The sequence below is a fragment of the Pimephales promelas genome, chromosome 10, assembly GCF_988280905.1.
Source record: "Pimephales promelas chromosome 10, fPimPro1.hap1.1, whole genome shotgun sequence".
NCBI lineage: Eukaryota > Metazoa > Chordata > Actinopteri > Cypriniformes > Leuciscidae > Pimephales > Pimephales promelas.
Window position 1 is genome coordinate 1,251,419 of NC_142778.1, and position 12,378 is coordinate 1,263,796.

General features: G+C 35.7%; 2 protein-coding genes across 6 annotated transcripts in view; one reads left to right on the plus strand and one right to left on the minus strand.

Annotated features, from left to right (window-relative positions):
• abcc8b (ATP binding cassette subfamily C member 8b) overlaps positions 1-2,515 on the plus strand; it is a 115,348-nt gene extending 112,833 nt beyond the window's left edge. For all 3 annotated transcript variants that reach the window (XM_089135257.1, XM_089135258.1, XM_089135259.1), the window contains 3 exons: positions 736-869; positions 1,516-1,578; positions 2,224-2,515. In XM_089135257.1, coding sequence (XP_088991383.1) covers positions 736-869; positions 1,516-1,578; positions 2,224-2,361 — 335 coding nt within the window. In that variant the 3' untranslated portion in view covers positions 2,362-2,515. The remainder of the gene's footprint in view (positions 1-735; positions 870-1,515; positions 1,579-2,223) is intronic.
• Positions 2,516-3,818: 1,303 nt separating this feature from the next.
• The window catches only part of mob2b (MOB kinase activator 2b), a 44,049-nt gene continuing 35,489 nt past the window's right edge, over positions 3,819-12,378 (minus strand). For all 3 annotated transcript variants that reach the window (XM_039647547.2, XM_039647546.2, XM_039647545.2), the window contains exons 2-5: positions 11,100-11,260; positions 7,429-7,522; positions 6,223-6,347; positions 3,819-5,108 (exon numbers count right to left, since the gene is read on the minus strand). In XM_039647547.2, the coding sequence (XP_039503481.1) occupies positions 4,837-5,108; positions 6,223-6,347; positions 7,429-7,522; positions 11,100-11,260 (652 nt within the window). In that variant the 3' untranslated portion in view covers positions 3,819-4,836. The remainder of the gene's footprint in view (positions 5,109-6,222; positions 6,348-7,428; positions 7,523-11,099; positions 11,261-12,378) is intronic.

Sequence of the window (12,378 nt, forward strand, 5' to 3'; positions counted from 1 at the left end):
GAGAACTTTTTCTTATGGAATCTCTATATATTTCTGATGTTAAATAAAAAAAGTAGGTAGTGCCCCACTTGTTGGAACGAAACCCTATGTCTAGGCCTCTTTTAGGCTACTGACCACTAAAAAATTACAGGAAAAACAGTGAAATATTATTAAAATGTAAAACATCTGCTTTCTAACAGTGTAATTTATTCCTGTGATCAAATCAGAATTTTCAGTGTCACGTGATCCTTCAGAAATCACTCTAATATGAGGATTTGATGCTCAAAAAAAACATGTATTATTATCAATGTACAAAACAGTTAAAAAAATTAATTAAAAAAAGAAATAATTATTTTTTTATTTAATTTTTGAATTTTTTAATAAATAAAAAGAAATGAATTACTTTTATTCAGCAGACATTTGTTTCTTAATAAATGCCGTTATTTTGAACTTTCGTATTTTTGCAGAAAACTGATGCACTTTGTTTTTCGGGATTCTTTGATGAAGTGAATCAGAAATTGAATACCAGTATTATTAAGCAAATCATATTAGAATAATTTCATAAAGGATCATGTGACACTGAAGACTGGAGTAATGGTGCTGAAAATTCACAGGAATAAATTACTCTTTACAATATATAGATTAATAACACTTTAACAATAAGGGTTAGGGGCTGTCGCTCCTCAGATGCTTCTATTGTGCATTGACTGGTTGTGTGTGTGTGTGTGTGTGTGTGTGTGTGTGTTCGCTCGTCAGACGCGGTGGTGACGGAGGGCGGTGAGAACTTCAGTCAGGGTCAGCGTCAGCTCTTCTGTCTCGCTCGGGCCTTCGTGAGGAAGACCAGCATCCTCATCATGGATGAAGCCACAGCATCCATCGACATGGCCACAGTGAGAACACACACACACACACACACGACTCTGAACCTCAAAACCAGTCACATGGGGCAAAACAAACCATGTAAAATGTAGAAAGACATAAAAACCAGTAGAAAATTTACAAAATATCTTCGTGACACATGATCTTTACTTAAGTTAATATCCTATTGTTTTTTGGCAAAAAAGAAAAGTCAATAATGCGACTCATGACTGGTTCGGTGATTGTCATTGTCAGGGAGACGCTGGGGTGTTTTAAACCGCATCCTAATATTAAACAGCCCAAACAAGAAGATTAACATAAGTTAAACTCAAACTGTGTGTTCAAGTTTCCTAATGTAGTTCTGGAGTCTCCTAGAAGAGGTTTACATGCATTAAAGGTCAAAAACGCTTTCCTAATGCCGATCAATGCTTTAATCCTGACACCTAGATTGAGTTTTTCCCGATGTCGGAGTGAACGTTAAGTTCTGAGATGCTTGGGTTTGGGCTAATCCTGCTTTTATAATAGCCTATATTCATTTATCAAAGTCATAAAACCATATTCAACAACATATAACAAATAACAAAATCGTTAGAGTCATTTTATGAAGGTGGAAAATGAAACTCTCAGTGTCTGTTCCTGCATGTAAAGTTGATTAATCTTCATGTTTTGCTCGTACAGGAGAGTATTCTGCAGAAAGTGGTGATGACGGCGTTCGCTGACCGAACAGTGGTGACCATCGCAGTGAGTTTCTGCATCTCTGACTACAATTATTATTTATTAAAGGAGTAGTTCACTTTTATAAAAAACAAACATTTGCTGATAATTTACTCACCCCCATGTCATCCAAGATGTCCATGTCTTTCTTTCTTCAGTCGAAAAGAAATTAAGGTTTTTGATGAAAACATTCCAGGATTTTCTCCATTTAATGGACTTCAATGGGGTCCAAACTGTTCAAAGGGCTTTAAACGACGCCAGATATTAAATGGCCGCTCGTTTCGCTAGATAAGACCCTTATTCATCGTCTGGAATCGTTTAAAGCCCTTTGAACAGTTTGCACTGAAACTCTCATTTGGATCTTGAACTGTTTGGTTCCCATTGAAGTCCATTATATGGAGAAAATCCTGGAATGTTTTCATCAAAAACCTTAATTTCTTTTCGACTGAAGAAAGAAAGACGTGGACATCTTGGATGACATGGGGGAGAGTAAATTATCAGCAAATGTTTGTTTTTTTAAAAGTGAACTACTCCTATAAGCTTTATTTAATCAGGGAAATCAGACTCTCGAACCTTATTGCTTACATAAAATAAGATCTTAGTCGGCCAAGCCTCTTCTAGTGGAGTAACTTCTAAACACTAACCTGAAACCTCAATGTGTGTGTCGTTCAGCATCGCGTTCACACCATCCTGGGCTCAGACGCGGTGATCGTGATGAAGCGCGGCGGGATCGTGGAGTACGATGAGCCGGACGTGCTTCTGGAGCAGAAGGACAGCGTTTTCTCCGCGTTTGTAAGAGCCGACAAATAAAGATGCTCGCTCATGGAGGATGTGGATCTTCACGGCTGGACGTGGTTTCTATTCGTTTCTTGTAAAATAATAAAATGCTGAATTGCACAATAATCTGCATATGGGTTGATTTAACTAAACTATCAGAAATAAAAATGTGCCGTTTGTGTTTTCAGTCTTTGAGATGTTACTGACACCAACATCACATTAAAGAGGCAGCGATACGTTTCTCATGGATTAAGACCCAATTTATATGGTTAAAAATAACTATTATAAAGTTTTTTTCTACCGTTATATATACATATATATTTTTTTAATTATTTTAATCTATTTATTTTAGCCATTTACTAATAGCAATTTTTTTGTATCTAATATTTGGTATTTGTTTTATTAATTTATGTAACGTTTTTATTATATTCTTTAAATACATAAAATACAAAACACAATTAAAATAAATAAATAATTTTTTTTTAATTTTATTCTTTTATATCAAATTTTTATTTTATGTATTTAAAGAATAAATACATTTGGTATAATTTATTTAAAAAAAATGTCATTTATTAATAGCAATTTTTAGATTAATTAAAATAAATGATTAAAATAAATAATTTAATCTTAAAATTGCTATTAATAAATGACTAAAATTAATAATCTAATATTTGCAATTTTTGATCAATTATACCACATTTGTATTTTACTCTTTATTCTTGTGTTTGCTGTAGTGAGGGGTTTTAATGACCTGTACCGACATTATGAAAACTATGAGTACGGTCTTCGTACAATTTTAGTGAACACGATTCAGATTATCGCAAAATCATGCTTTATTTCTTAAGGTGTCAATCCATCAAACACGTGCGGATTTAAAGCAGAGATTTAGCATTTGTTATTTTTGTAATTGAACCACACACACACACCAGCTAGAGGTGAATCCCAACATTACAAATTTTGATTTAAAGCAATTTAAAGTATTTTAACATGGGATTGGGTGGAGCTCTTCTCTGATTGGTGGACTGGAGATTCTATGGAGAATCATGGGTAATGTAGTTTTCCACGGTTAAACATCAAACAGGTGAAACTCAAGAAATTAGAATATCGTGCAAAAGTTATAATTTTGATGATTATGTCTTACAGCTTATGAAAACCCCAAATTCAAAATCTGAGAAATTTTAAATACAGAAATGTCGGGCCTCTGAAAACTATGGTCACACATACACTATATATATATATATATATATATATATATATATATATATATATCAGTTTCATATTTTAATTTGAATGACTGAAATACACTTTAAACTTTTTCACAATATTCAAATTTTTTGAGTTTAACCTAAACATGTAAACTTATTACGGAGAATCATGGGTAATGTAGTTTTCCACCAAGAGTTCCACTGTTAAACATCATCAAACATAACACTGATGGCTAAAAGTGACCAAGAGTTCCCTGATGAAAAAGAAGGCGCTAAACACCACAGTTTGTGACTTTTAAATATTTTATTAGGTTATAATTTGCAGAGCTTAAAATATTAAATCGCTTTTAACTTAAAGTATTATTAAAATACATAAAACAAAAAAAGCCAGAACTGAGGAGCCCTGAAAAAAATAGCAACTAAAAAGAAAAAGAAAACAAAGAAATAAATTAAATAAAAGGAAAAGGTCCGATCATCTCACAACGAGTTCATCGCGACACGACACTAACTCTCTCTCACTCGCTCACTCTCTCTCTCTCACTCGACGATAATTATAATCTTTGCGATCGGTACGTAGAGACTAAGTGTACATTCTTTTCCGTTCGCAAATCGTCTTTTCATTACGAGGCCAAGTCATGACAGAGCCGAGACGCTTTTCCAGAGACGGCGAGGTAAACACACTCGCGCGAGACGCTCCTCTACAGTGGTTAGCATGCTTGCTAATATGACGCAACACAAGTCTATCCCGTCCACGGATGAGGGGAACTGCTAAACGAGGAGTAAAGTGACACCGAGAGGCTAACGGGTGAGCAGGTAGCATTAACAGCTCTCTCAGATCCTGAGTGCAAAAGCCTTGAACACACACACACACACACACACACACCCCTTTTACCCTATAAAAAATGAGAAAGAAACCTTTATACCGTACGAGGACCAGGCCAACACCCTTATGAAACCAAGAAGAGGGGAAAGTGCTGCTCGTGTGAGAAGAAGAACTCAAAAAAAAAAACAAATAAATAAAAGGAAACGGTCCGATCGTCTCACAAAGATCCTCGCGACTCGACTCTTCTGATGATGATGACGACGATCTCCACGATCAGTGTGTGTTGTTGAGAATCGGGAAGGAAAGGGAAAAGCGTCTCGGTTAAAGGGTTAAACCTCCTTCGGCCCGGTGCGAGCGCTCCTGACTGGGTCCTAAAGACATCAATGTTCAGTAAGGGTGCGGGTTTGAGTCCCAGCGTCTCTGGAGCGCTGCGGCAGTCCTCCGGCCCCGGCGTGGCACAGGCGCGGCTCCGGCGCGGCCTCATCTCTCGCTCACGTGGTTCTGTGGGACCGGGGGCAGCGGCGTGCACAGGGCCTCCGTCAGGTCCTCCATTATCGACGTCTCCTTCGGGTCCATCAGGTTGAACTCCCTTATAAACACTATGAAGTGTGTGTACAGTGTGTTCAGGTGTCCGTGCAGGTCCATGGCCACCGTCTCCTTGTAGTGGGACCAGTAGATGTGCGCCAGAACGTGGAAGAGGTACTTGCAGATCTTCTTCACCAGCGAGTCGAAGGTGTTGGGGAACTCTTTACCTGAGGAACACACACACACACACACACACACACGTTAACGTACAGGACTCTAACAGTAGTGTATATTCCTTTACAATTTGTATATTAGATAATCTCTATTAAGAATATAAGTTTCCATCCAGGCCTGGAAATCACAATTTTAAAGTTAAAGGGTTAGTTCACCCAAAAATGAATATTCTGTCAGTATTTACTCACCCTCATGTTGACCTTCGTTCATCTTCGCAACACAAATGAAGATATTTAAGATATTAAGATCGCTCCATAGGCTTCTTGAGGGAATGACTCTTGCTGTCCTCGAAAAGTCATTAAAGACATCGTTAAAATAGTCCAAGTGACTACAGCGGCTCAATCTTAACTTTATCAAACGACGAGAACACTTTTTGTGCGCAAAAATAACGACTTTATTTCAACTATTGGTTTATTTCTCCCTCTGCGCGAGTCAGGTTACTAGTTTAATAGCGTAAGCTTCTGTTATTGTACGTCACACGCATCACACACACATGACCAGCGTCGGCCAATAGTGAGCCTACGTGTGACGTAGCTTTACGCAATCACACTACGTTAACTGACTACAGGAAAGTGAATAGTTGAAATAAAGTGGTTATTTTTGTTGTTTTTGCGCACAAAAAGTATTCTTGTCGTTTGATAAAGTTAAGATTGAGCCGCTGTAGTCGCTTGGACTATTTTAACGATGTCTTTAATGACTTTTCGATGCCAGCAAGTGTCATTCCCTCAAGAAGCCTATGGAGCGATCTTAATATCTTAAATATCTTCATTTGTGTTGTGAAGATGAACGAAGGTCAACATGAGGGTGAGTAAATACTGACAGAATTTTCATTTTTGGGTGAACTAACCCTTTAAATGTAAATGTATACTTTTTATTTATAAATTGATACAATTTGAATGGGTCATTAGATTACAGTGTTGCAGTAACTACAGCAATTTAACTCAATTTCTTAAACATTTATTCGTGTGTGAGTATTTAAAAGCAAATCTTAATTTTAGTAAATAGCAAATAAACAAACACAAACAGAAGTGAAATGTGTTGTTGATTAAAGCCCTGGGTGTGCAGTGTCCTCCTTCGCCCTGCAGGGGGCGCTAGAGACTCGCTCACCGTATTTGGTGGGGAAGATGTCCTCGTCGGTCACCAGCTTCTGGACCGAACTCATCACGAAGTCCACGTACTGAGGAGCGGTGCACTTCGTCTTCTTCCCTTTCTCATCATACCAGAAATACGTCCTGAGAGAGACATTAAAGATATAACATTCTTAGAAAAAAGCTTTAAAAAAAAAAAAAAGCTTAGGAACGTAATAGATAAAAAAAAAAAAAAGTCTCAAGACGTGAAAAAGCATTTTAGAAACAAACACTCATTTCTACAAAAAAATTATAATACAAAAATATATTTTAAAAATATATTTAGCTTTATATTTAATATTTAGCTTGCCCAAATTTTATTTAATAAAACTTAAAAATAATTAATTAAAAAAAAAATAATAAAACAAAACCCTTCTCTGTGGATGTTAATTAACCAAACGGTCTGATAGCGCCTCTTCCCATAATGCTTCAGTAAACCCTTGAGTTCCTTCCCTTTTCCATCAGCACACACACACACACACACACACACACGACCCACTTACAGTCAGTGTCGAATCATAATCATAACGAATCTCTGGCACAGCAATAAAACACATCGAATTAAACACCTTCCCGTGTGTTATATCAGCGCCATTACAACAGTCTACAGTCACATGACCCTTCACAAATCACTCGAATATGAGGATCTGATGATCAGGGGACATTTATGGTTATTATCAGTGATTTGATGAATACAACGTTGAAAAGAACAACAGTTATTTGAAATGGAATATTTTCTAACATTATAAATGTCTCTACTTTCACTTTTCATTAATTTACTGCATCTCTGATGGATAAAAGTGTTCATTTCTCTAAGAGAAAAAAAATCTGACCAACCCAAACTTTTGAAAACTATTTTATATACTGACTTACAGTCAGTGTCGTATAATAAAATCGTTAAAAAATAAATAAATAAATAAATATGTATATTTATTAACATTTAGTAAATTGAGATATAATAGGTAATACAATACAAAAATTACATTAAAAATAAATTCTAAAAATATGAGAAATGTCTAATTATAAAATTTATTTTCAAGAATTAATAGAAAATATAACACAAAACAACATCAAATTTTAAAATAAAAAAATAAAAAAAGTATTAAGTAAAAAAAAAAAAACCTGAGACGGTCGGGCCACAGAGGTCACGAGAGTGTGTGTGTGTGTGTGTGAGACGCAGACTCACGTGTTGCATGCGGTCATGGCGGCGCAGGTGTCCCCGGTGCAGAACTCAGAGATGGTGCTGTACTGCAGGTTGATGAGGTTGAAGAACGTCGTGGCTGCACAAACACAGGTTTCAGAGATTATAGGAACCATAATATTAATAATACATCACAATATACGCACGTCATCATCATCATCATCATCAACACTGTGCTGACATTCAACACGCACTCATTTCACATTCATTTCATTCACATTCAAATGTACATTCATTTCAGACTGCAGATTCTGTTTTCTGTAAGCCTAACACGTTATTTAAAATTATAATAAAATAGGGCCATATTATTTACTTTAATGCTATGAGAATTGCTAATACAATCTGACTAAACAAGCAAATATACACACAAACACTGAAATTTAAACTGCACAATTATCTCTATATTAATTGCTGTTAGATTATTTATTAATCGTATGATTACGCTTATTCAATCATGCAATATTTCAGCAATTAATCATTTGGCGATGAAGATTAATACCTTTATATTCCTCACTAAATAAATATGCATAAACAATGACTAACTTTGAAGTGACTTTACATTTTACTACGTGTAATAACCACCTGACACATCAAAAATCTTAAATTTGCATATAAAATTATATTCATATAAATAGATTTAACATATGTAAATATTTACAAATACGTGCCAATTGTCAAAACAATCTCAACCGGCCAATGCTGATACCGTGCTTTTGTCACATAAAGTTATTAAATGATGTACAAATATGAAATAAGAAATATGAGTCCAAAGTAATGGATAAAATAAGAGTGAAATAATCAACTATTTAAAATAACAGGGTCGTCTCCAGGACTGTGCAAATGCATCTGTAATTTAAAAATTATCGCAAACAAAATTAATATACATTATTCCCAAAAGAAATTAATATATACATACACACACACATATATATATATATATATATATATATATAAATGAAGAGTTCAGATGCAAAAGCCTCTAAATGCCATTTGAAATTTTCTTCTTTAATGATGATTTTTATCAAACTTGTAAATTTCAGTTCAGTAATTTCACTTAAATAACAATTAATAGGTAATTATCATTGCCATTTAAGTGAAATCACTGAACTTAAATATACAAGCTTGATAAAAATGATCATTCTAGAAGAAAATTTCAAATGGCATTTAGAGGCTTTTCCATCTCAACTCTTCATATATATATATATATATATACATAGTATATATATATTATTCTTCATATGTGAAATGCATGATGCGATGGCATATGAGACAGTGTAAAGATCCAGCTAATGCACTGATACGGAGGAAAGGCTTCAATTAACCATTAAAGGCAGTGATTTGGTTTATTAAGTGCTTATGGAATATGAAAGAGCATTAACGTTTCCCAAATTAAGCCATACTTTGATTTTTTCACGTGTTTTCTTTCGAGATATAATGGGGGGAAATGCACACAATGGTGTGTTTGGTGGGAATGTTATTATTCTGCGCTGGTTTTATCACACAGTTATGCAACAGAGATTAAAATCATGCATTCCCTCTGATGAACAGAAGACATGTTTTCAAAACACACCGAGAGACTAGACACAACACCGGCAGACAGTCGGCCGGGGCCAGGGTCAAGGGTCACGACTTCTCACACATGGGAAAAAAAATAGTAGGGAGCGTTTTCATTATTTCAGAATTTCTCTATTGCACGGAGTTAAAGCTGATCTCGGATCACTATTGGACTTTTAGATGCCAGTAGGAATGCAGCGATATTAAAATTTTGGCCAATACTGATAACCGATATTTTCTGATATTTGAAAGCCGATAACCGATATATCGAAAACCAAATTTTTATATCATTTTTGAGAGGCTGATTATAAAAACAAAAGTCTAACCGTTAAAAGCTGTGTCCCAAACACACAATTATAAAGTTATGTAGCCGATAGACAGATAGACATGTTTTTACACCATTATTGAAGTGATTTCAATCATATTTCAAGCTAAATCAAAACCATTTGGGCGGTATATCGAGTTATATCGAGATATGAGTTGTGTATAGTACAGTTTGTCCTAAACATGTTAGGTAAGGGCTCCAAAATAACTGGTAAGATATACAGTTATAGTTAACAGGTTTAAAGCAGTCAGATTCGGATGAATACTGTGTTTAATGCGTTTGAGATGTGGCGTTTTCCTCAGTGCTAGATTTACTTTCCACAGGTATATTATCAACTGTAAATGTCAGAAAGTCAAACAAATATGTAAATTTCGCTAATATTCAAGCTTTCGTGAGCGTTTCCGTTTCGTTTTTAGATTGTGATGTTACAATGTTCGAATGTATTGTGATTTTAACCACCTGTGCACATATTATATTGCATAGCCTACGTTACATTCACTATATTTGTTTCCATTTCCTTCAATATCAACATTGTTTTTTAGGATATCATTGGGTAGGATGTGATTTTTAAAAAATATATATATATATCAAAATACAGATTTTGTTTATCCAAATTGAAAAACGTAGAAAATCACCGAGATATGATTTTTTTGGCCATAACACCCAGCCCCCATGTTGAGCAGTGCGCATCTGAAGCGTCTCGCGATGATGGAAACAATACATTATTTATCAGCTTTAATATATCGACCAAATTTTCTTATCGGGCCGATAACATTAAATCAACGTATATCGGCATATACCGATATTGCGGTCGATATAGTGTGCATCGCTTAAGTATAGATTTAAAAACAAAACTACATTTTTGTAGATAATATAGTATTAATACTCAAATTAAAGGCAACCAAAGGGCACTTAAACGGACTAGACTTCGACAACGTAACACATTTAAGTACATTTTTAAAAAGTGCGCTAGTTAAAAATTAAACGAATAAAAATTCAGGAGATGATCTTGCACTAAAGAGCAGTGAGAACACAAATGCTGCAGTGTGATTTCATTCGGTCTTAATTCTATTGACGGTCATGTGACGCGAGACACCAGGGATGTCACTTTACGTTCGCAAATCGATCGGACCAAGCAACACAAGTTTCGAAAACGAAAATAAGGAATTGATTTCAACAGCCTTTATTTTTTTTATTTAACCAAAAATGTGTTTTGGGACAGGACAATACAGCACACACAACATGTCGGATGCTGGAAAATAATAATGTCTTTTCTGTTCAACATGTTTTTAATATTCGCTATTACTTCAATTTATAGCTATTACTTCGCTATTGTGTTCAAGTGCACCAGAAATGAGCAGATTCTGCAATACACAGCATATTTAATATATCATGAGGATCACGAGTTGCGTATTTGTGCTAAATCTGCTCAGATTTGTCTTACATGAACTTCCCCAGAAAAGTGAGTAAACATAGAAACGCCAGATTAGCTCGTGATTTGACAGCGTTTCCCGCCAAAGATCATTTTTACACACGTTTGGCGGGTCGAGTGTGTTAATCTCTGAATGTTGCGCTCCTGTTTGTCATTTGTCCTGTTTGAAACTTCAAGCCAATAATTATTGCTGACTTGTGCGTCTCAAGCGCCTCTTTACGCTCGTCCGAATGCCTGTTAGGCGTCCGTGGATTTGCCTGTATTTGGTGTTGAAAATGGACATGGAAAATGGATTCGAAGAACACCAATGAACACAGAAACGTGGCAGCCCTACGAGACACCCACTGTTGCTGGCGAGCCACTCGTTGAGGTCGATCTCCCTCGGCAGGACCACCAGCTCCTTCAGCTCGAAGTCCACCACTCGGACCTTGGTGTACTCGGCGTCCAGGTAATGCTTCTTCTCCTCGGTGGGCGGCTTCTTCCCATTGGGCTTCCCTTTACCCTTCCTGAACGGGACCAAACAAGGCAAAGACGTCAGAAAAACATGGATTATATATCGCAAATATTCAATTCTGACTTTGTGACGAGTCGAGAGATCTCATAAAAAGCGTCAGATGTGCATTTGTGTGCTAGATTTGGTATTTGTTCAACGCTTATATGCAGTTTGTATTTATTTGTGAAATTGTATCTAGGCTCATTCATTTACATTTGCAAAACACAAAGCATATCTGCTGCTCCACTGCATTTTCGCTCTTGCGTTTGTTTGCGAGTCGGGTTTGCCTTGAGATTGTTTGCAAAATTCTGGATTTGTTAGTTTAATTATGGCACAGTATTAACTCCATATTAGTGGTCCTTTATATGGAGAGATGGTTCATTAGCTCAGAGGTGGGCTTGTACATGGATCGCAGGTGATGCGTACGGACTCGCGGTTTGGCACACGCGTGAGTACCTGCTAAATTTAACCATCATTGAGTAAAAAGCTTATAATTTGGACGTGTTTCCACTTTTTTTCAAGAGACATGACTCCAAATTGAGTCCTCTTTTGCGATACCTCGCCCTTGAATGGACACACACACACTAAATGCCCGTTTCGGCAAGTGTTCTCTCGGTTATGTCATTAGTGAACGGTTGAGAAAGAAAGCGGATGTTTGCCAGTTTGTTCGGTCGGCACATTCGGCCTTAAAGTGACGGCAGCCTAATATTCCTGCTGTCGTCTGTCATTAATGTTAATAAAACAACAAAATACAGCTTTAACAAAGATGAAACTATGTTTAATTTATATAGTGAACAAATAGTGTTATTTATATAGTGTTACAAATAGTGTTATTTTTTCATTTAGGCTTAATTAACTTCTGTATCGAACACTACTGTTAGTTTTTATATTTAGTTTTCCTCTCAGCTTGTAATGTGTGTATTTGTTCTTATTTTATCACTGACTGTTCACTTGTTTTAAATTTTGTTAAAAACTAGTTTTTGAAGAACTTTAAATGAGCTTTAAGTAATAAATGAAAAGCAAAGTTACCCCCCCAAGTAAGAAAAGTTAGTTATACATACACACACACATATATGTGTGTATATATATATATATATATATATATATATATATATGAATATACACACATAT